General features: G+C 45.0%; 2 protein-coding genes and 1 long non-coding RNA gene across 3 annotated transcripts; 2 read left to right on the forward strand and 1 right to left on the reverse strand.

Moving 5' to 3' along the window:
* Window positions 1-342: 342 nt before the first annotated feature.
* TARDBP (TAR DNA binding protein) lies at window positions 343-5,602 on the forward strand. The gene is made up of 6 exons (XM_069034823.1): window positions 343-445; window positions 838-1,090; window positions 1,804-1,967; window positions 2,275-2,415; window positions 3,106-3,276; window positions 3,674-5,602. Exons 2-6 carry the CDS (start codon window positions 853-855, stop codon window positions 4,202-4,204), a joined length of 1,245 nt encoding a protein of 414 aa, XP_068890924.1. The 5' UTR covers window positions 343-445; window positions 838-852; the 3' UTR covers window positions 4,205-5,602.
* Window positions 5,603-15,715: 10,113 nt separating this feature from the next.
* Window positions 15,716-20,840, reverse strand: MASP2 (MBL associated serine protease 2). The gene is given in 4 exon segments (XM_069035239.1): window positions 15,716-17,569; window positions 17,812-17,989; window positions 18,490-18,688; window positions 20,755-20,840. Coding segments are annotated over 4 exon segments (705 nt in total). The 3' UTR covers window positions 15,716-17,327.
* A 2,944-nt stretch (window positions 20,841-23,784) lies between these two features.
* On the forward strand, window positions 23,785-24,583 carry LOC138121490 (uncharacterized). Its single transcript, XR_011156196.1, has 4 exons — window positions 23,785-23,842; window positions 24,022-24,144; window positions 24,279-24,444; window positions 24,533-24,583. It is a non-coding gene; the product is annotated as an uncharacterized lncRNA (long non-coding RNA).
* The last annotated feature ends 230 nt before the right edge of the window (window positions 24,584-24,813 follow it).

The raw sequence follows: 24,813 nt of genomic DNA on the forward strand, positions 1-24,813 counted from the left end.
CCTGGGGGCCAATGCCTATGGCGAGGTCGGAGCCCTCCCATGACCGCCCTCAACGACAGGTCCCGGACGGCGCCGGTTCCCGGCACCTCCCGCGCTCGCGCAGGCGCGGGCAGGGCCGCACCACCGGCCCCGCGCTTGGGGGAGCGCGGCTCGGAGCGCTGCCGTCGCCGCCTCCGGTTCCGAGAATACCACCCGAGCTCCGACTGAAAGCGGGTGGTGCGCGCTGGGGCAAGGCCCGGGCTTCACGCTCTCCCGCGTCCCGATCGTCCCGCCGCAGTTCGTCCCTCCGCTGTGCCCCCCCCCCCCCCCGGCCGCCTGGAATGGTTCGGCCCTCGGCCCGGCCCGGCCTCTGAGGGGCCGCGGCCGCCATTTTGTGCGGCGGCGGGCGGAGTGCGGTGGAGGCGGCGCCCAGGGGTTCTCGGGACGCCGCTCCCTTTCCTGGCTGGTGAGTGGGGCGAGGGGCCGGGTGGGGCCCGGCTGCCCGTGGTGCTGGGGCGGGTGGAGCCGCATCCGGAGGTCGCAGGCTTGGGTGGACCCGGTAGGCGGCGGGGCTGAGGGGGGCTGTGCTCCCCGCTCCGCGGGGGAGCCTGTGGCGCCTCTGGGAATTTCCGCCGTGCTCGGGGACCAGTCGTTGTTGGTGCCTCTGCAGCTTCAGGACGGGCCGTGGTGTCGGTACGGCAGGGCCGGAGGCTTTAGCGTTAATGAATGGCGCGTTTCGGTGTCCCATGTTGTGTAATAAATACAGAGAGACTCGTGCCTCAGGGGGAAGAAGATGAAAGCCAAGTCAAGGGATATAGGGTGATCGCTTACGTCTGCTATATCGCTTTTGTACTTCAGTAACTTCCAGCGAAGATGTCGGAGTATATCCGGGTGACGGAAGACGAGAACGATGAGCCCATCGAAATCCCGTCGGAGGACGACGGCACGGTGCTGCTGTCCACGGTGACGGCGCAGTTCCCCGGGGCGTGCGGGCTGCGCTACAGGAACCCGGTGTCGCAGTGCATGCGGGGAGTCCGGCTGGTCGAGGGCATTCTGCACGCCCCCGAGGCCGGCTGGGGAAACCTCGTCTATGTCGTGAATTATCCCAAAGGTTTGTCCTCGTGGCTTCGGTTCTTTGTACACAAGGCTGCTTTCTTTAAGGTCCGAGTCACTGCCGGTCTAATGTGGTAACGTTGTTACTCTTTAACTCTATGATTTACAGAGATCAATGATTTATTCAGGTGTCCGTCCTGCTGAGTAGGTTTGACCCCACTGAGTTTTTAATTTTTTTTAATACTCTACCTAAATGGATACTTTAATGACAAAGTCTTGCATTATCCTTGAAGGATAACCTCATATAGGCCTTCAAAGACTGTAGTGTACTGTAACCTCTGTACTCACAGACACTTCTCCTCAAGGCATGGTTTGCTCAGAGGTACCATTTAGAAGTGCTCAGGAAAGGAGAAACTTGGCCACCCTGCTCCACCCCCAGAAAAAAGAGGGGAAGGAAGTAAATAGCTGGTGAAGTAGTCTTGTTAAAAATTCATGTTTTCTCCACCTCTTCTAGGACTGCGAATGTTGCTGGATAATACTTAAGTAAACTAATGCCGAACTAACTGGGTCAAATTGCATTTTGGAGGAGGACTCGAGCGTGGACTGACTTTGGTTCAGGGCAGTCAGATATTTGTTCCAATTAGCTCTCAGCAGCTGATGTGTCTCTTGCAGTCTGTACTCATCATAGTTTATAATTTAACACCATGCATTTCATAGTCAGTGGGTCAATTTCCAGAGCTGAGGATGTCTAATGTACTTTTTTATATTCAGATAATAAGAGAAAAATGGATGAAACGGATGCATCATCAGCTGTGAAAGTGAAACGAGCAGTACAGAAGACTTCAGATTTGATAGTCTTGGGTCTTCCCTGGAAAACCACTGAACAAGACTTAAAGGAGTATTTCAGTACCTTTGGAGAAGTTCTGATGGTGCAGGTAAAATCCATTTGCAGCTCAAGTAAGGAGGGATACTGGGTAGATACCAGGCTACTGAGAAAGCAAGTAGAAGCAAAGGAGCTCTATAAACTCAGACAAGATCAGAAGCTGTGTCTCTTCCTAGGGGTGTCTTTTTTTTTCTGTGAGTCTGTTAATTTTGGGGGAAGATGTTAAGGAATTAGAGGTTGCTGTGATAAGAATGTTTATAAGACTGATAAACTCTCAAACAGTTTTTTACCAAATTCATTCAGTAACAATATGCTTCATACTAGTGGTTACTTCTGGTTTTTGTTTTTTTTCCACGTAGGTTAAGAAGGATATTAAGACAGGCCACTCAAAAGGTTTTGGGTTTGTTCGGTTCACGGATTACGAAACCCAAGTGAAAGTAATGTCTCAGCGGCACATGATTGATGGAAGATGGTGTGACTGTAAACTTCCCAACTCTAAGGTACTTTGGGATTTACTGCTGGTTTTATTTGAACCAAACACTCCGAGTGCACCTCTTCGTCAGCTGTGTTGGGAGAGAGCAGCTGCACGGATTAACTGTCCGCTCTCGGATGCGGCTTTACTGTGAATGAACAGAACAATTGTGAGCAAGGAAGGAAAACAGGGAGGAGGTGGGTGAGCTGGAAGTAATTGAAATGTTGGGAAAATAGCTCATTATGTGAGGGACTGAAGTACAGATAGAAATCTAAAAATAATGTGTTTGATGTCCAGCAGTCCCTGCCTAACTTGCCTATTGCATGAATAAATGGAGAATAAAGCAGATGGAATAACTAGTTTGGAGAAGAGTAGAACAAGTCTTTGGGTTCCAGACTGAACCTGTAGCTTCTATTCTTGTCTCTATATGCAATTATTACAGAAAAGTGTTCCTGTGCAGTGGCCTTATCACTGTCCCTGTGTGTTGCTCCCATGCTCATTTTCTTGTGGCTCTTCCCCCCCACCTGTATCAAGGTGCAGCCATGTTCTTGGAATAGAATTTATTTAATTAATTTATTTTAAGTCTTAAACTTAAAATCTCAAGATTTCTTCATCAGCAGCCTTCAGAACAGGCTCGATTAAGAGTGTCATTTACCATCCTGTAACTCAGTTCTCAAGGACTGTAGTTGTGATAGTTTTTTCCTTCAATTCTCTCCAGCAAAGTCCTGACGAGCCTTTGCGCAGCAGGAAGGTGTTTGTTGGACGCTGCACCGAGGACATGACGGCAGATGAACTCCGACAGTTCTTTGCCCAGTATGGGGAAGTGGTAGATGTCTTCATTCCCAAACCCTTCCGAGCTTTTGCTTTTGTTACATTTGCAGATGATCAGGTAAGTCTTAAAATATTTTAACTTCATAGACTGCATTTTAGTAGCATGATAAAGTATCATTTCTGGAACTACACATGAAACGCTTACTTGTCCACTGTCTTGAGAATTACAGTGGTATTAGTTTGATGTGATTTATTGAACGGACTGAGATTACCCTTTTCGATGCAGCTGTGCAGACAGGATTTTATACTGCAGTTAGTGTAGTGATGAATGCAAAGCTAAATCACTTTGAATTAAGTACAAATTCAAATTGAATTAAGTACATGCATATGCTTTCTTTGCAGGATAAATATCTGCTCAGAATCATAGAGGATGTTTTGTGTTTTGTCTTGTACTACTAACATTTTAAAAAAAAGGACATCTAATATACATTTAATCAATCCCTTATTTCTTATAGGTTGCCCAGTCTCTTTGTGGAGAGGACTTGATCATTAAAGGAATCAGCGTACATATATCCAATGCTGAACCTAAGCACAATAGCAGTAGACAGTTAGAGAGAGGTGGAAGATTTGGTGGTAACCCAGGAGGCTTTGGGAATCAGGGGGGGTTTGGCAACAGCAGAGGAGGGGGGGGAGGACTGGGCAACAACCAGGGCAGCAACATGGGTGGGGGTATGAACTTCGGAGCCTTTAGCATCAACCCTGCCATGATGGCAGCGGCACAGGCAGCCCTGCAGAGCAGCTGGGGGATGATGGGCATGCTGGCCAGCCAGCAGAACCAGTCAGGGCCCTCAGGAAACAACCAGCCTCAGGGCAACATGCAGCGGGAGCAGAACCAGGGCTTTAGTTCAGGCAACAACTCATACGGAGGGTCCAACTCGGGGGCAGCGATAGGCTGGGGCTCGGCCTCGAACGCAGGCTCCAGCAGCGGGTTTAACGGAGGCTTTGGTTCAAGCATGGATTCCAAGTCGTCAGGCTGGGGAATGTAGACGCAGTGGGCTCTGATACTGACTGTATGGTGGGAAATCAAATTTTTCTAACTCATGGTAAGTATACTGTAAATTACGTATATACTAAAGTTTTCCAAATGAATTTGTTCAGTGTGCAGTATATTCAGCAGTATTTTTGACATTTTTCTTTTTTTTAAAAAAAAAAGAAAAAAAGAAAAAGAAAAGAAAGGTAAAAGGAATTTTCTAAGTTTTGTTACATATCTGGTTGGAATTCTGAATGTTTGGAAGTGGACTGCTGTTTGCCCGATAGGTGAACTAACACTACAGTTGATAGGAAAGGTTTCTCCTGTGATACTTTATCCCTTGTTTCCTGGCTACCTGAATTCTTTGCATGTTTGAAATGGATCCATTGGTCAGAAACAGCATTCTCTCCCTCTTGTTTTTAATTTGATCCCACCATATGACTCTCCAAGCGCCCCGTTGGACAACACAGTGTCGTTTTTGTTTTTGTGTTTGTTTTTGTTTTTTTTAAACACTGTCTCCCCTCCATACTAAAGTACGATATGAAGGCTTCATTTAATCTCCACAGTTCATCTCATTTCAAATGTGTATGGAAGAAGCACTTCATTGAAAGCAGTGCTGTAAATATTCTGCCTTAGGAATACTTCTGTCTACATGCTTTCTCATCCAAGAATACTTCATCACACCGCACATGCTGCGTCTTAGACGGTGGGTGTTCCATTTTTATCCGCTACTCTTTATTTCATGGAGTCGTATCAACGCTGTGAACGCAAGGCTGTGAGATGGAACCAGAAGGCTGTTTGAACTTTTGAAACCATGTGTGGGATTGGTGGTGGTGCCGAGGCATGAGAGGGCTGGTATGTGCGAGATAAAGGAGCGAGCGCATGCGGAGACCTGGTGGTGCATTAATGGGATTTTATTTGACTTGGCGAGATGTCTCTCAATCCTGTGGCTTTGGTGAGAGAGTGTGCGGAGAGCAATGATAGCAAATAATGTACGAGTGTTTATTGCATTCAAAGGACAGCCACATGTGGAAGACTAAGTGGGTTCTCTACCTAGTTAATCAATTAGTTGAATGTGTTACGTGAAATGGAATATTTGTATTTCTTTTCCCTTATGTCAACTGCTGTGAATGCTGTATGGTGTGTGTTTTTTTTCTGTTAATGATCTGTAAGTGTGGTAATGTGACTTGAAGACGATGGGGTTTGTGATGAGAACATTGAGCTTGTGGTGTGCTTTGCAGTAGCTATTTTAGCAGAGATCACTAGAGCTCAGTGTGCCTCTCCAGGGTGGAAGTTCCACTGTCTGTAAGATATCCATAAGAATGCTGTTTGCTGCAGTTTCGTGTTTGGATGCTTTTTATAAGATTTGTCACTGTAGGAAATTCTTAATTCTAAATAAAACTGATTTAAGTAATATGTGTCTTTGTTTTGCAGCCCTGAATGCAAAGAATTCATAGCAGTTAATTAATTTTACCCTTTTGCAATGAACTTCTGTAAAGCTTTTTGCAGTCACTCGGTTTGTTTCAGATAAGCAGGTTCTAAAGGAGCCACCGCTCAGCACGTATCGATACCCGACACTCACCTCTAAGTCACTGTACCCTTGCACTGTGCAGTGACATAGATCTAAAATCCAGGTCCCACACCTTGGGGTGCCCGCACCTAGACTGGTAAGCAGCTCCCTCCCGATTTCATCTGTGCCAAGGAACATTACTTGTTCTTTTAGCAATTGTAGTTCCTTATCAGAAGTGGGTTGGGGGAAACAGAGGGTTGCTGTCACGATGGATTTCTGTCCACAGCATCTCCTTTGCGGATGGATGTTTTTAAATTGTTTTTAGGTCAGCCCGCTCATGGGAAACAGGCTTCTGCCACACTTCCAGCCCCAGAAGAATGCTGTTAATTCCTGTTAAAACTAGTCACAGGAAAGACTTTGCAGCTGAATAAAGCACTAGTAAATATACACAGACTGATAAAGTTTCAGTCTGAACTAAGTTAATGACAGGTGCAGAGGTGTCACGTAGGAGGCAGCGTCTTAACAGAGTGCACGGTGTTAGAGCAGAAACTAGTGGACGGTGATTCCCACTTGTGGTGTGAGCTTGAGGAGTTGTGTTGTGCACTTGGCTTCCAGCCCACAAGCTCGGATCTGTATTTTTCTGTACACCATAATACTGTGCTGTAGCTGTGAATAGTATGAATATGGATATTTACACAGTTTTTAACCTATGTAATTTTCAAGTGAATCTTCATTACTCTGTATCCCACTGAGGCTTGTGAATAGCAGAGCATCTAAACAGCAGACAAAACTGCGTGACTGTGAGTTTTCCACCTGCAGAACTAAAAAATCAGTTGGGCCTTAATGTACTCAGTTTAAAGAGGGTTTCTAAACACTCAGGCTGAGAAAGAAATCCCACACATTTGTTCATGTTCCACTGAAAAAGTTGCTTACGTTTTTTTTTTCTGCACCTAAATCAGAATAATCTCCAAACTGTCCCATCTGTGAATTTTGCATTTTAGCATTTGCACTATTACCAGCTACTTCTGCTGAGTAACACTTTAAAATGGTATTCTTGGACCTCCAAAGACTAACAGTGACCCCCTGCAAGGAACCTCATGGTAAGTTTTTGTAATTAGCATGGTTTCAATTCTGTTTAAATTGTTCAGGTTTAGGTTGAAGAGGCTGGTTGGCAGCACTGAGTAGTCTTTGCTAATAATTTTAGCCTTCCTTCACCTTCAAACAAAATCTCCTGAAACTTTTAGAATTGCGAGTTTCAGTAGTGTTTTTAACTGCTTTGCATACTTTAATGTTTATAAGTGAATAAATAAACTATCACTGAAAATACATTGAAGTGTTTTGAGTCTTCATTTTTTTTAAAGAGATACTTCATTTTCAATTACTCTAGAAAGTAAAATGCTAATGAAAGAGTGTGAGATACAAGAAAGAGGAAGTTCATGTATATTGTAAGGGGGTCTGTATCGTAGAAAAAAAAAGCTTTTTCTAACACTGCTGCTAATTAATTCCAGGAATCTGTTGTCAGCTGTACTTAGACCAAAACTCTGAATGTGAAAGCTTGTTCTTCAGAAGAACACCGTTTTTACAGCTGATAGCAGGAACTTCTCAGCCATGGGCTGTGCAGCAGGTACCTGTAAAGGCACAGGGACAGCAGGGCAGGTAAATACCCCCACATGCAGCAAGCAGCTGATAACACTTGGCTGAGGGGTGGGTGCAGGGACCACGATGCTCTGCAGGCTCTCACTGGACCTGTGTTCAGTCGGAAGCTGCAGTCAAATAAGAATTCACAGCACTATTTAAAAGAAAGCAAAATACACTTCATGGCAGCTTTGTACAGCTGAAGGACTTCTAACAGCTGCTGGGACATTTCTTCCCCACCCCATCATCTGCTATCAGTCTTCCTGATAGGTGTAAGATTAGTACTGGTTGAGACTTCCTGCTGCAGTGTAACCAAGGCCATTATCAAAGTGGACAAGATGATTTTTATAACCATGAGTTAAATTTATTTCTCCCTGGCCACCTTCATAGTGTTTTCTCAAAATTCCCAATTTCCTCCTCAAAGATGAGGGTTTTTTTAGAACAGCTATATGGTAAGCAGCTGTTAGAACCCCACTGTCATGCACAACAGAGCCACCTCCTAATCCTCTGCTGTGTAGTTAACATCACTTGCCAGGGAAGCTCTCCAGGCTCAGCTTCCTTTCCTCGATGAACTCACTCCACGAAGTGCAAAACATCACTGGCAGTGAAAGCTGTTTAACAGTTTGAGATCTGAACACTGAATTACTATGCTTACATGGATTAAATTAAGTTAATGATTCCAAATGTAATTCCTGGATTGTTTTGGAATGGTAAAATTGCTTGCAAATGAATATTTGATTTAGAATACAATTTTCATTAGTATTGCATCCCTTGGAAAAGTTCTGTAATCAAGAGAGACGGCATTGCTGAGGAATTTGGGCATGGAGGAGGAAGTGCATTTGTTCTGAATGTAAATTAAGGTAATTGGAATATATGGATATTCTAATCTAAAAGATAAGAGGGACAATTATGCTATTACATTGTAAAATGTTTCTCCCAAAACTCAGTCTTGGATCTTGACTAATTTTACAGAGAAATTAATTTAGCAGTTCAGGCATTAAAAAAACAAATAAAATCCACAACTGTCTACTCAGCAGTGAGGGGATTCTTTTCCCCTCACAAATACTGCTGTAGCATGGTTCAATCTTCCTGTCAGAAACAATGCCAATCAGTTTAAAAGCAACAATTTAGTTAATTATGAAACTGAATTCTCCAAATGGCTGGAATCAAGGAACGTTCGGCTTTTTACTCTCCTCATGGAGAACTGAACTGAGTTCTAGGCATTAATCTGCAATAGGGACCCTCAGGCATAACCAAGGCACATTCAATAGTAAATGATTTAACAAATCTAAGGTCAATACTGGAAACTACAGTCACACTGCGGGGTTGTCAGAACATTTTCAGTTTTGTTAGCATTCCTCCCTGTTAAACAGCACCTGTAGCACTTGCTGTTCTGAAAGTCAGCATAACATATAGGTACCAATTGATTGTTAAAATTATCATTCTGCAGTGAAATAATTCTGCCTCACCACCTTATAAAGGTACTGCAGGACAATCTAAGAAAACCACGGGGCTGTACCTGCTCCATTGCATAAACAGCAGAGTAACCAGGCTGGGTAACTGTCCCCTGGCCTGCACGTGCAGGTTGGTGTAGGCTGGTATGAGGCACAGGCTGGAATTTTTCCAATATCCATCACCGCATGAATCTTCACCTGCATCCCAGAGAACACAAATGAGCACCATGACTAGAACAGCTGGGCATTGTTTAATACAACAGAGAACCGACACTCTAGAGGCATCATCCGATGCCATATTTTAGGTGTCCTTTGAGTCACTGCAGACTTGTAAGAAGGTGACTGTGTCAATTCCCCCCGTCGGGCTATTCCCAAGAGCTAATCTATTAAATCCATTGAATGACAGGGGAATGGCAAAAACGGGTGATAAGAAAGCTCTCAGCCGTAACTGGATTAAGCCTACCTGGCTACCTTTCACCATTCTTACATGGCCTTAAAAACGCAAGTATGGCCCACAGTCAAAGGTCAGTTGTGTTCAGGTAAGGCTGGGGCATCCCCTCTGCACGGGCCCGGAGCCAAGGACCACATTTCATTCCACGTTCAGACCTTACCATTACTGTTTGCCTTCCCGGAGCAGAACAGAGCTTCATTCACACTGGCACTGAATTTTGGCATTGCATTTCCATACACACACAGGTCTCTCAGTTTTTGTGAGGAATACATTAACTCTCGCATCAGATGTTCAGTTATTCTGGGTTTCTACATAAACAGTGAAAACGTGCATCAATTCAGACAGACTATAAAGTGACTGCTGCGGTAAGCCTGAGCCTCCCCAAACCACAATCACCTAACGGTGATTTTAAAATTCCATAAGCATACACAGACTGCCAAAACCACCTGCTGAGAAGCTCAGTTCAGTTACTACGAAATAAGTCTGAAACGCAGCATTCAGCAGTAATGTCCATGTATTACTGTTTTAACTTCCCTGGAGAGATCCGTAGTGAAAGAACACTAAAAATTCTCACTACACTGATCCTGTGAAATCTTTTGCAAAATCATTCCTTTCTCCCAATAGAATTAGAAGCAAATCTCTAAGTAGCAGCGTCCAGGGCGTCAGCAAGGGCAGACGTAAACACAGGCATGCACAGACAGGAACAATTCTTCGGGGATCATATCAAAGGACAATTGCTGACAAATCCAGTGTACTGAACACACCTAATTACAGTACGCGAACAACGAAAATTGGTTACGAGAAAGGGCGCCTGCGTATTTAATGCCCGGGAAATGAAGTCCGACAGGGCTGTCGGGATTCACCTACGTCGAGTAGCATAATCCTGAGTGTAACAAGGGAGCACCGCCGCCACCCTAATGTGCCGCACTTGCACCGGTGCACTCTGACCACGGGGTGGTGCTTCAGGTCCGCAACACAGCGAATCTGCACGGGTCACAGCGCCCAATCCTCCCCTACAGAGCGAATTTGTTACTTACTTGCTAAGGGCTGTTACCTTTTCTCTACACGATTTCACTCACGCGGACACAATCTACAGTTGCTGAGAACTAAAGCAAAAACCGTGACTGACTCCTGTTAATGTTCTCACACCAAAGGGGAACAGTGACCTGCACACAGCCTGGCTGCACTCACAGGACAGCCCATGTGTTGCCCTGACATATAACTTGTAACTCTTGACAAGTTAGGAAAATTGTTCCATAAAATAAAATCGTATGTCTGGATTCAAGTTGAACTGTAAGAACAGCTGAAATGCTGGAGTTCTCTTAAAACAGTACTTTAGAAGTAAACTTCCTAGCAGCCACTTAGTAGTACATGTAGTAAATACACTTACCAAAAATATACTCGTGAAGCCACTGTTTCAAAGTATCACTGTTTGGTTGATATTCAGGCCTTTCCAGCACGAAGGTGTGGGACTAGGGCAGAGGTTGTGACGCAGTCCATCAAGTCATCACAGGTGAGTGATTGGTTTCAGTCAGTTTTCAAAGACGAGGGTGTTAGGAGAAAAAAAGAAAACAAACCTAAAAGGACAAAACATAACGGAGAAGTGAACCAGGAGACATACAGGGAGACACAATTGTACATTAACATGGTGAAACATGGGCTGAAGAAGATGCAGTAAAAGAGCTGGGCCTGTCTCATAAAGTCTGTGATGAACTGCAATAAACCTCACCTTACCTTAAGGACAACACAGGGGCACAACATTCCTGGGTGTGTCTTCACATTAAAGGTCTCCATGAATTCCAGCATGATCAGGAAGCTCTTCCTAACCTGGATACGAGTCTATGCCTACATGAAAGATCTGGAGCCACATATGCACCTGCCTCTCTCCCTCTCACGGTGGGTCTAGGGCACCAGCACTATCCAGTACTCCTGCTTCAGGCGAGGGACAGGGAAGGACACTGGGAAAGCACCACTGATGCAGCTGTGGGGCTGGAGAGCAGAAATAAATGTGATAACTGGAAGCTCATCAGAAACATTCCGAGCTGTTAGATTTGCAGCTTGCCTGCTGTTCCAGAGTGTGTAGAGTGGTAAGATAGATATCAGCTCCTCAACTACAGAAGCCTCTGAATGCAACTCTTTCCTCTTAATGCCTTTTCTGCTAGAACGTTTAGAATGTAACTGTATTCTTTGAGCAAAACCAGCTGTGCCTCTTGCCGACACAATTCGAGCCACAAATGCTCCCTTCCGAAGAGCAGCAAGAAGGAGCAGCCACAACTGCCCGGAAGATCTCTGTTTGTTGACAGCATCTGATTACTGTGAAGTGGTGCTTTGATCAGCTGGGAACAAAGGCTTTATGATGCGCTGCAAAAGCTGTATGAGTAATCTTGTAATTGATGAGGAATGCTGGACCGGCTGATACCACTGCAGATTTTTGCACTATTCTGACACCGAATTAATTGTAAGAGGGAAATTGTTTGGTTTTGAATTGAATCCTCAAATACACCATGCTGACCTCCACCAACAAAAATGCCATTATCCAGGCATTAATTACAAATTATCACTTAGACCATACAGTTTAAGATTGCCATTTTAATGGTAGGGAACCAAGTTGTGAATGAGAAAATGGACATTACTGTCCCTTAACTAACTGTGGACTTCATAAGCCAAGATTCTAAGCTTCTTTTACTTCATGGAGAGAAGCTTGTTTCCACCCTATACCTATGTGTCAGCCCTACTTGCTGCTACAGGAAATATTTGCGTTTCAAGCATTTACTGGGAAAGGAAAGCAGGAACAAGTAAAAGGATAATATTTTTGTGTGGCCCAGCTCAACTAAAATACCCCAATGCAAGTCACAACACCTTTGGGCAAAACCAGAAGGTGTTTCTTTAAAGCACAAGTTGTAATTTCAGAACAATGTCTCTATGACCATCTTCCCAGAAAGTTATGAGCAGCTGCTTTTATTTGACATGAACCTATTCATCATCCCAGTGACTGAGCACCTCTGTGTGTCCAACTGAATTCATTCTAATAGGTTTTTCAAACACAACTGACAGTTACACAAACAGCTAATAAACACATAGAAACGCCTATTCTGTTAAAACTGAGTGCTCTCCTAATTTATAAATCCCGTTTGAAATGCCTCTCTGGGTTCAAAGAAGCAGAGAAAGCCTGACTAGTTTACCTGGAGGTTCTGGCTTCCTCTAAGTCCAGCCCAACAGCACAGTGCTTTGTACCAGGAGAGATCAGCTGAGCTACAAAGGGAATAAAATCTTTTCCTTTCATGATATACTTGTACCATCTGTAAGGGGGGGGGGGGGGGGGGGGAAGGGGAGGGTCCCTTTATTGTTTCTATCTCATTTTTCCCGGCTAAATGCACATTTCTGTAATTTCACTGACTGTCCTTCAAACCACAGAAGCATTTGAAGGCTATGTAAGAATAAAGCATCTTTTCCAGCACACTCTCCTGAGCTGCTTCAGGTCCTGCCTAAAATACTCCAGTGATACAGAGTTCACTGCCTCACCAGGCTTTAAGGTGCCACTCTAATGCCTCCTTCCACCTTCTGCAAGCCCAGGATAAGAAATACCTCAAAACCTGCTTGATATGCCGATCCACAGGGTACTATTCACTCCCATGTAAGTGTAAAAAAAAAAAAAAAAAAATCTGCTTTTCTTAAAACTGAAATTTCCCCATGCTGCCAGTATCTGTCCCAACTCCACAACCCCTTCAGGAGTAGCCTGGAGGCAATTACAGAAAGAGATAAGGATGAAAAGATGAAATCCTTGCAAGTGAAAAAAGACTCAGAGGGAGCCTACCCTAAGCATACAAGCCACAATACAATGAGGACTATCTTTACACTCCTAACCCCCTACTGAAATCATTAGGAAGTTAGAATTTCAAATCCTGTGCTAGTTCTGTATCAGAGTCCTTTCCTATTACCTACAAAACCATTTTTCCCCAGCCATGGGATCTACCATGTGAAGAAGGGATACTCAGTTGGTAAAGTTAAATTCTTTCCTACAAGAACCTTGGAATCAGAAGGCAGCAACACTGACTTCTATTTACCAAGGTGATCACGTTATCTTCTCTGCCTGAAGTATGTTTAAATGAATGTTATTAGACTAAAGCTTGGCATAAATACATGTAATAGAGAGAAATGGTGAAGAAAAGACCACCGTGTGGTAGCAGACACATGCCAATAGAGACAGAACAGCACTCACATAACCACATACTGTAGCTCCTGACAGCTATTTACTTCTTCTAGTAGTAGGAGGGCGAAGGGACACATGATGAAATTAAAGGGTGAAGAACACAAATCTGATACAAAACCAGGATTATGCTTCTGCATGGAAATACACTTTAAAAAACACTTACTGGACTGTACTGCCACTGCAACACAGCATGAAATGCTGGCCAGTCTCACAGGCAGGAGGTTGGACTCAAGGGATCCTCAGCCCAGGTCCATTCTGGCAATGCACATTCCAGAACTGCTCTGAGCTGCCCAGGTGCTGGTTCAGAGGCTCTCCAGGGCAGAAACTGCTCTGTGTTCACATAGCAGAGAAGAGCACCACAACTCTGCACAGAGCTGGGCTCCCCTCACACTGTTACAGCACAAATAAAAACGGTGCCCTGTTAATAGCCCAATAATTCAGAAAACAGGCCTTGTTCTGAAGGCCTAAAAAGGGAGTTTTTCATACTTCATTACATCTGTCTCCTTTAAACTCTGTTTCCTAATTTTTATCTGAGATTTTCATAATACAGTTTAGAAAAACGTGAATCATCAGCAACAAACTCTCTTGACTTGTGCTCACATGAATAAACTAGCTGACCCTACAGAAGATACTGTGCTAGTCCAAGGGAATCTGCAGCTTGAAGATGAAAAGGCTCAGACTGGACCTTACTTTTGTCCTATTATCTTCTAGATGGGGCCGCTGAGATTTCCTTTTGTTAGGGCAGTATTTTTTTTCATAAGTGTTCAAGCAAGAAAGTCACAAACTAGTCAGCACAGAAAGGATCAAATAATTTTTTTAACATCTGCCAGCAGAAATGCTGTCCCTTGGCTGCTCAGTCCAAGCTTTAGAGCTGTCTTGAGAGTGCTCAATTATGCTTAGGCCAAATTTTTATTAGGATCACAGTGACCTGTTGGCCAGGGGCTTGAACTCTGAAAAATAACCCCCTCAAAACTTGCAACCCCACTGTCACTGGTTCATTAGGTCTCAGACCAAGGGTGGGTCATAAATTGTATCACTGAGCCATGACAAACTTTCAAGCTGCTTTGATCACAATTCACTGTGACCATAGAACAGGTTCTAAACAGGATTAGTGGCAGAAGTAAGCCTTGGTAATGGCTACTTGCATAGCCACTCTACCCCTGAATCTGTTCTACCTCCTAGACACTTACTAAGCATCTTCCCGGTAAGTCAGGTAAGGGATGTTCCCTCTCATTTTGCTGATGGATGTTCAAAGTTGGTACCAAGCAACTTGCCCAAGTCTGCAAATGCAGTGGCCTGAAAAAATCAAGTGTCCCACCTGAAAGACTGTCCATCTCTCCATCTCCTGTCATGCTCACCTGGAAAAGGGTTCCTTCCCTGTTTATTCAATGGACTAAAGAGTGCTTTATGAAGCCTCATAAATAACAATTAAAAGCAACTTGGCTAAATTGCAGAAGTAAGGAAACGTAAGGAAATACTGATTGGCTAAAACAAAGTTTTGTTTTATCGTCAGCAGTTCATCTACAGCTGCTCGGCTCTGACTTGTCAAACTCTTGCAAAAATCATCATGTTCCCTCCACAGAGCTGGGGAGCCGTAGTCCTTGACAAATATGGAGCGCAACATTTCTCCAAAATGTTTTAAGATGGTCCCTGCCCAAAGGGAGTACAGCCTAAATGGACATCACATGGGTATTACTGTGGAGTAGAGAGAGGCACTGTGAAGGACTGAGACAGAATCAACCAACACCACAAGCACTTGAGCTGAAGAACAGCATTCCTGGTGTGACATCTTTGTGGGGAGGGCACTGTGCCTTCCCCTGCATGAAGACAAGACACCTCAGCTGCCCTGTGACATACATTCATATTACTTTACCAAACTCCTAGAACTCTGAGGCTTTGCTCACCAGAACACACTTCAGCCATGAGGCCAGGTTCCCAAAGGAGAAATGGTCAAAATTGGGATTAAAAAAAAAAAAATTTAGACCTTGCCGAAGAGTGAATGGGCTCTGAATAGAAAGTTTCAATCTACAAGTCTGGGTGCAGACAAGAGCATATCTAAAGGGAGCATTAGGGAACAAGGGTGTGGTGTGGTTCTGGTCTTCTTGCAGTTTAAGGACTACGTAAGGTTAAGCAACAAGAACTGGACAAGAAATTCAAGACTCTTCAAGTAGCTGTGATGTTCAGGGGCCTTTCACAACGGCTCCTCTCTTACCAGCTCCTGCCTTATCGACCTTCTTTTTTCCCAAGTGACACATGGGAATATGAGAAAATGAATGCTCCAGAAGCTGCATTCAGCTTTCAACAGGCAACGGCCTCTTTATTATCCGCAGCAGGCAAGTCTGAAAGGCAAGGAACCACACGGACAAGTCATGGAGCAAGAGAAGCCTGCAGCCCTTGGGCAGACTGCAACAGGCAGGTCAGGAAGGAAGGAAACCAGCTCTTCCCAGCACATCTGTCTCCATCTCTGCCTAAGTGAGGAGAAGCCTAATTATCTCCTGCTGGAAAATAAAGAAGAAAAAGAGCCCGTCAATATCACCCAGCTCAGGCAGGAGCCCGAAAGACGCAGGGGCAGCTTTTGCCCTTAACTCATGAAGGAGATCTGCAAGGACCTTTGCCTTGCAGCCCAGTGGCTGGAGCAGCTGCAGTGCTGGATTTAAGGGCTCTGAAAAGTGAACAGGTTCCAGCACATCAGCTGCATCGCAGCAATTCCCAATGTCTCCACTGTCAAGGTAGCTCAGCCCCTCACTGCTGCTGAGAAGTTCCCTCTGCTAGAGCTCTTTTCACAGAGCAAGGCATAAATGTGCACACATGAATGGTCAATGCGGAGCTGCTCGTCTGCTAGTTCACAGCTTTCCATTTTGCACCTTCACATCAAGGCCTTACAGCATCTGTAAATCCATGTACTTGTGCTAAAAGGCATCACTTTAGGAAGGGCAGGTTGAATGAACATGTCTATTCCAATACTCTGGAGACACGAGGAATTTGAATCTTGAATCAGACCCACACAGCCATGGACGGAGAGAGTTTGTAATAGGCTGTTGCTGGGAAGGCAAATGCCAAGGCAGCCTTAAGCATTGGAAGTCAGATCCAATTTTGCATTTCAGCACAGGGGAGCTCAAAGAAACTATCTTTCACCTATGACAGTATTTATGAGCAGTATGTGTGTTGATTTTTTCAAGACAAGATTTAGCTCTAGCTGGCAAAGCTGCACCCATAAAGGATGAACCTCTTACCCCGTGTAGGCACGTGTTTCATTGCAGAGGGAATCCTGAGGTGCTGATCACCACGCTGATCCAGGCACTTCGCTGCCTGACGCCACAGAAGCTTTCCCTGGTTATGAACTGTGGAGCAGAGCCAGGCAGCAACCAGCAAGAGGGACCTCACACTGTCAGCCCTTCTGAACAAGAGATGCATGCCTGGCCATTTAATGCGTGGATTATGGTATCTGGTGTCAGTAACATGCGAACCATGCTCCTTCTTGGCCTGTGTCCTTACAGGGCAGCAGGCTAGTTGTTTCTTCATTAGACTTCACAATTCAATTGGTAGTTTTCCCATATCTACTAACTTGGGTCCAGAATACTCAGAATCTCAGTACCCAGGGAGCAAGATATACTCAGTTTTGCAAGACTGGCTGCACTGGCATCCATGAAGGCTTGTCTGTGGTGGGAAGTGTAAGATATTTCTCGATTTTCCATTCAATCCACCTAAAGCTGAGGTGGAAAGGAGCAGCGAAAACCAAGTGCCAGTGCAGCATTTTACTACGACACAAAGTTGTTGTCCCTAACAGCAGCCACTAGCCCACAGCCACTCTGCAAAGCAGAGCCTCTGCTCACAGCCCTGACTAACCCTGTGAACCTCCTCCCAGGCACATAGGGAATACTAAAAATGAAAACAAACCCCCACATCTTTCACCTTGATATTATTGTCAGGACTGGATTTAAGTGGATGTCGTAGGTAGGGAAGTATCTCCTGATCCAGCAAGGGCTCACCTGTGCACGTCCTCTTGTTTTCGTGCAGGGTGTAGCCAACCCTGCAGCTGCAATAGTAGCCCCCCGTGTAGTTGTGACAGTGATGACTACAGAGGGGTTTGCTATCCAACAGCTGTTTGCACTCATCGATATCTAATGGGCAAAGCGCAGAATCAGGCAAACAATACATTTCAACAAAATGTTCTCTCAGTCTCAGCCACTCTGTGTTTTGTCAGGCTGGTCATTGGTTGCTGTGCCTCTCTGCATCTGCTTCCGTACAATGAGACGACCTTCTCCCGCCCCACACCAGCAGCCTCAGGCTATGAGAGCACAGGGAAGCACCAACCCCACCATAGCTGTGGCTCTTCCACTTACAAGAGGGGCCAATCTCTCACCTTCAGCAGCATAAAAGGCCTCAAAGCCTGTGAATGGTTTCTCATTGGAGTAGTCAGACTGAAACACTACCACAAGGTGGTTGTCGATGGAGATCTACGTCTTATTGCCCGGAGCCTCCTCAGGGTCTGTACTGTCCCTTCCACACAGCATAGCCAAGGTCTTCCCACCAGAGCTCAGCTGCAAAATGGGCAGACAAATCCACCAGGTGAACACAGAGCATCAATCTTCCCAACCCGCTGACATGGCTGGAAAAGCACGTTTAACAGTGTGAGGAAGGAAGCTTGGATGCTCTCAAAAGGCACTTCTGTAGGTCAGTCACATCCAAGGACAGATAAGAGTGGATTCCCCCTGTTCTCTGTGACTCCCTTTCTCCTTTCAGAGGTTCTGACAAATCTCTGATGCCAGCCATGCCTTATTTGGTTTAGCTGAGTATTTCTAGGGCTTGAGGATGAAGCCAAATGCTCTGCATTGAAAAAGTGATGGATGTTCAGCACAAGATTCTCTTCAGGAACTAGCACAAAAAGTGGTTGCTGAAGCTGAGGGAGGAGCAAAATTCACAGCTTGGCTGGAAGAGGGAGAAGTGCTCACTGCTGGTCTGTTACTTCATCCTCATGAATGAGTCTGGGAGCTCCCGAGATCAGCCAGGCTGCAATTTCAGATAGTTTAGATGGGCTGGCCTTGAAAAATTCATATTTTGGTGCCTGGAACAAAAGCTGAAGGTGGCAGGAAGTGGCAGCAGTGGCAGGGAACTGAAGTGACACCACCCTGAGCTCAGAACTAATTTTGGTTGTGACCTTGAGCAGTCCCTGGGCTGGGTGAGTTCCCTTGTTTGTAAAGGAGAGCAGCTGGGAGAGGAGGCAAAACAGTTTTGCAGAGCTTCAGAAGAGCAGCTTAAGAACTCCAGCATGAAAACGGGAGCATCTTCCCTTCCTTGATTTCTGAAGATGCCCAGGGGATTTTACCAGAGCAAGAACTGAAGCTGAGTGTGAAATCTCCCTGCTGCTGCAGGTGCCTGGGGACAGGGCAGTCAGGGAGGTCTGGCTCAGAAGGAGCAGGAACCTCCTGCTAGGCTTTACCAGCTCCTGGGTGCAGCTTCTTTGGTTTTACTCTCTTTACTCTGAGAGTCCCAGGCTGTGAGTGAGAGTTGGGCAGTTTGGGACTTGGGTGTTAAATTGCAGGATTTGGAGATGAAGCTGCTGCTCTTTGTTGTAAAAGAGAATTTTGGTGATTTCTCTGAAGCCAGAACCAGCTGCAGCTGTTGGAGAGCAGCAAATTAAGCAGTGTGATTGTTCCCATGTGAAAGTGTTTTAGTTACTGAAGGTCTGTTTGCCGGAGTGCTGTGTATACTTGGTGTTACTGCCCATGTCCTGATTCCAGAGCCAAGCTGGAGCAGCTGCGAACATCTGCTTTAATCACAACTTGATTGATAAGCGATTCTTCACTGGGGAGAACAGACTTGGAATGAGTCACTTAAGCAATCTTGCATTTTCCTAGGGAGGCAAACAAGCAGCATGTGAGGTGTCAGAAGTGTTTAGAGTTTGGCCCCTGGATGTATGAATGTAAAGGGAAGAGAAAATACCTGCATAGGCCTTCAAGGACAGCTCAGCTGGCCAAAATCCTTAAGGAGAAAGAAAAGCAACTCCAGCTGCAACAGAGGTAAGACTGGCAGGATGAAATGCCTGGTTTAGCAATGAAATAAAAGAAAAGATGTTGTCCCAGCCCATTTCCCATGACCTTTCCCTCCAGACTGTGGGATGTGTGTTAATGTTAGAGCTGATTGGTGTGTTAAGTGAAGTGTGTGCACTCAGGTCCCAGAGGATTAAAATGAACACTTTAATTTAATGGAAGCCTTTCATTAACATGTGCTCACCTGAAATCACTTAAAACTGTTTTGGCCCGTCTGAAACAAAAACCATGCACTGAGCCAAAGCTAAAATAGGTGGAGCCTTTTTGGTAGTGGAGCAGTTGCCTGAATTCCTTGGTTATTTGATTTCATGGTTTTGTGCTGTCCAGGCAGGTGGGGGTGAAAGCTGTACATGTATTTATAGCAAAGCAGCAATTCAGATTTGCTGTTCAAAGCTGTGGTTAATCCCGGCCCAGCCCTGCTCCTGCTGCTCCCTGGGAGCTGCAGGGGTCAGACAGGTGAAGGAGAGTTGGGTTGTCAGCTTTAACTCAGCACGAAGTAAAAACATCTCGCTGAGTTGCACAATTATTTCCTGTGGCAGCCGAGAAAGTGGGAGAAACAGAGAAACCTCAGCAGAACTCTGATGGGGCACCTGATCTCCTTTCCACTTTGCCCTGGGAATGCATTTTAATGCTTCCTCCCAGGTTAATGATTGTTTCAACAAGCAGATCCAGAGGCAAAAGGAACACAGCACATCAGTTTTCCGTGAAATTCCAGTGTGCCAGGGTCATCTCTGCCCTGCTCCGGTTTGATTTTGGGAGCTGCAGAGGGACAGGGTCACTCCCAGTGCCACTCCTTGCACCTGGAATTCCTGAGGGCTTGGTCACTGCCACTTCCAGCTCCTCCCACTGCCAGGATGGGAGTATGGAGAGCATTCCCAGCTTGTGCTGCCTCCCGATGGGGCAGGGAAGGGTGGTACCTGTGGCAAGCAGGGCTCTTTGGCCTCCTCAGCTGGCTCCAGCTCAGCAGCAGTTGTGAGTCAGGCCTGAAAGCCTGTCTGGAGTGGAGGCTCATTAGCTTGTGAGTGATATAAAGTGATTGATTCTGAAATGAATTTTGATCCAGTGAGTAATTGTGAAGTAATTAGAATCACCCAGGATTGTGGACAGATCAGGAGTGCTTGGACTCTGACATTTGGCTCCATTTGGAGGCAGAGTCTCTTCAGAGACTCAAGATTTTTAGGCTAAGTTTGAGTTAAAGGCTCACATTACTTCCTTGTTCCTTTTCTGCCCTGTTTATGGTAAATTCTGCAGCTTACCACTGAAGGATGATGAATTGAGGGTGCAATTCCTCATTCTGGTCCTTGGCCTTGGGTCTGAGTGTGGGATCACTTAATGTGAGCATTACAGGCCCAGCCAGTCTGGCACTAAAGGAGGTTTTGGGCTCTCAGTGAGGGACATGTGCTGGAAAAAATCATCTTGTGAAAGGGAGCCTGAGTAACCCCTAGGTGGGAGCAAGGTTTAATCCTGGTACACGGGGCTGGGTTCTCAGGGCTTGTGTAACCATAAGCTCCTCAGCTGTGCCAGGAAGGATCCTGTTCCTTGGCTGCCAGTGCTGCACTTCCAAGGATGGAGCTTTTCCTTCATGGAGAAACAACTTCCTGGGTCACACCAGAGCTTTTTGTGTCACCTGCTTTAGAAGGTTCTTCCTTGCCCATGGAGAAGTTGGGTCTCCCACAGGTCTGCTGTGGAGCACCTGTGCCACCACCTTTAAAGAGCCACACTGGAGGTGTCAATGAGCCCCTCAGTGCCTGCCCAGCCTAGAGCAAACCAGCCTGCAAAAATACCAAAAAAAAAAAAAAAATCAGATTCCGAAATACCAGAATAACCTAGTTCCAAAATAATAGAAAACCAAGTTAAAAAATATCAGAAAACTGGGTTTCAAAATCCCAGAAAACCAAGTTTTGAAATACCAAAGTTATCCAGTTCCAAAATACCAAGTCCAGAAATACCAAAGTAATTCGGTTCCAAAACAGTAGAATACCAAGTCCCAAATTACCAAAACAATCCAGTTCTGCAATACCAGAAAACCAAGTTTCAGAATAGCAAAGTAACCTACTTTCAAAATACCAGAATACCAAGTTCCAAAATACCAAAATAATTCCCTTTCAAAATACCAGAATATTAAGTTCCAAAATATCAACATGTCCCCATTTCAAAATATCAAATTCCAAAATACCAATTTTCAGATGCCCTATATGGGCAGGATTCCCAAACGCAAAAGAATGCATTATTGTCAAAATGGGATCTGTGGTATCAAAATGGATATTTTCTGTTCTGAAAAGCTTTCGCCCAATGACCATCAATACTTGTATTTATTTTGATCATTTAGCCAGATGTAATAAGAATTTTACTTTAAAAGCCAACACTTGTAGCAGTTTTCTGCTTAGTTCTTGTCTGTGAGAACCGGCATTTGGGCAGGAGAGCTGCGGTCAGGAGCAAAGGATGGAGTAATCTGCTCCCTGGATGGACAGGGAAAGACTGAGTAGCAGGCAAAGGGAGTATTTATAAACTACATCAATATTTCACAGAAATTCGGGGTAGACCAGCGATGGGGACCTCAGGTTCTGTCGGGGCCTGTCAGGATTAGCCATAAAAAACCCGGCCAAACCCTCGTCCCCTCAAGGGATGTGTCAAACACTTCCACAGAAACACAATTCAGTAATGATTGCAGAGGAAAAATTACCTGTAATCGCTTATGATCTGAGAGAAATTTCCTCGGTAATTACAAAGCTAGGACATAGGGAATTTTGGAGGCAGAATCCCAATTTCGGCCACGGGCACCTGGAAGAGAAGGCTGGTTCTTTTCCACAGAAAGGAAAGCCCGGCACCCCAGTGTTTCAGGGACAGACAACGACCCATGTATGGGAGGGAACAACCGGCAGGACCTTTCTCCACCTCACCCCCCTGCTCCAAGGCACAGCAGGTCCAGGCATGGCCAGCTACTTTCAGAGGGTTGCCTGGGCACACCTGCACAGGGAGCTACTAGTTCAGAGGGACTGATGAAGGTATCCCAAGTGTCCCTCCAGGAACAACAGTTGGAGCATCCTAGCAGGAGCTAGGGAGCAGCCAGATGCACCTGGGCACCTGAGCATGCCGGGCAGCATGTGGGGTGCCACGGGGAAACTTTCAACTTTCCCCTTTTATCTTGTCAGTCCCTCCCCAGAGCCCCCAGAAAAGAGAGGTATTATTAGGAGAAAAGGGGCTTAAATTGAGGAGAAAAACTTCCTTTTCCATAATTGTCTCTATCAAAATTGAGGGGGAATCCCATTCCCCTGCAATTTTAATAGTATCATTTGAAGGAAACCCCACCCCTTCTATGCTGTTAGGAGTATCAATTAACAGCAAAGTCCCATTTTCCATTATTTTCTAGTTTAAATGGAAAGGGAAAACCTTGACTGTGCTATTTTATGGGTTTGAATTAAGGGTAACTCCTGCATTTTCATCATCCAAATGTGTAAATGGAGGGGGAAGCCCAGTTGTCCCCCCTTTTTAAGGGTTTGAGCTGAGGGAAAAATTACTCTTTCTGTATAATTTGAGAGATTTAAAGTGAGGAAACCCCCTCTTTTCCAAATATTTTAGGGGATTAAATTAAAGGGGAGAAGCCATTTATTTGCCATCATATTAGCTTAAGTGGAGGGAAACACCCCATTTCCTCATTTTAGGGGTTCAATTAAAGGAAGTGCTCCCTTTTTCAGCATTTTAAGGGTTTAAATCTGCATTTCAGGGCACTTCTACCCATGCCCCGGTACCAAATATCTCATATGGGAGCAAGCCCAGCACATACATAACCTTAACAGCACCCAGGAGTCGATTAGTTTTGTTATTTTTATTTATAATGTATCTAGCCCTAATTAGAGGTCCCAATGAGAGCTTCGCTATTCATATAATTACTATTCTTCTCTACCCTACTTAGTCACATGTGAAGTACTACTTACTAATCACTAAGGAACAACTGTGCAAATTAACAGCTAGTTATCCCACTTAGCTATCTACGCTGCTAAAATACAAAGTTTTATTTCTTACCTGGTCTCTGCCCTTTACTTGATATAGCTGTAGTAAAAAAGAAGGTATCATCAATTCCCTGAAGAGCTTTTTTCTCTCTCCAGCCCTTTACTCACTTTGAACTTAAATCAGAGGAGCCAAGCAGCTATAGCTCCTTTGACAGCTTTTATACCTTGTGGTAATTACCTCCTCCCTTTTCTGGGGCATGATGGGAATGAGAGGCGGACCCGGCCAGGGGTATATTAACCCCAGCCTTTGCCAAAGGGATTCATTTCCTCCCTGGGATTGCCTGGGATGGGAGCTCTCCTCTCATTTCAATGAAGGCCTTTCAGCTTCTATCAGGTTTTTTTCCCCCCTATAGATGCTTTTGGCCTCTAAAGCAACAGAGGTTTTGAAGACATTGGGAAGACGATAGTGTTGAACACAGGGAGTATTTAGGCTCATAATTTTGGCTTGAGTGTTCAGGGGTGGTAAGGTGCTTTTCTAATTTCAGTTTTTCTTCTTGTTTTTTTTTCCTTTAGGAGCATTGTAACTTCCAGGTTGTATTGAGTATGAAGCTTCAAATCTTTTTAGTGCATTCATTGTGTCATAAAAGGGACCTTGCCCATATCAAAGATGATATCCAAAATTGTGGCTTCTGGTAGGTAAGTTATAGATTGCAGCTGGGAGAGTGTGAGTAGGGTAGCTGGTTTAGGAAGTGCCGGAAGGGGTTTTGAAGGCCATAGGGTGGGAAAAGGTGTCTATTTAGGCCAACCTAAGGCTTTTTTCCTTATCACAGCAGATGCATTTATACATCTTAAAGCACACAAATGCATCCACCGCACTCACAGAAATACCATAAAACTTTGCCCCTTGCTATCTCACGTGTCTATTGAAATAATGGCCACAGCTTTTGATTCTGAGTGAAGCCAGAGACCCGAGGACCTGGATGTGCTTAGGAGGTGGTGAGTAGCCAAATTGTGGGCATTTGGCCTATATGCCACTAGATTTGTGCATTGATCTTGTTTTTTGGTTTTTTTTTTTTAATTGTAGCTGACTTTGATGCTAACCTGGCTATTATGGGGCCTTCTGAGACGACTGAGGAGGACTCATTTTGCATCCAATGTGGATTCATATTGCCGGTCATCTGAAAGATAAGTCAGGGGCTACGACCTGGAGATGGGATGGCAGCAGGGTAGTGAGTTGGAAATTCCTGGGAAAAACTTAATAATTAGTGTAGGGGTAAGGGATGCTCTCTAAGGGGCCTCTTAGGACAGCTAAAGGGAGAGGCTCCACATTTGATTGCAACTGTAGGGTATGCAGTGCAGAGCAGT

Source organism: Aphelocoma coerulescens, chromosome 21 (genome assembly GCF_041296385.1).
Source record: "Aphelocoma coerulescens isolate FSJ_1873_10779 chromosome 21, UR_Acoe_1.0, whole genome shotgun sequence".
Classification (NCBI taxonomy): domain Eukaryota; kingdom Metazoa; phylum Chordata; class Aves; order Passeriformes; family Corvidae; genus Aphelocoma; species Aphelocoma coerulescens.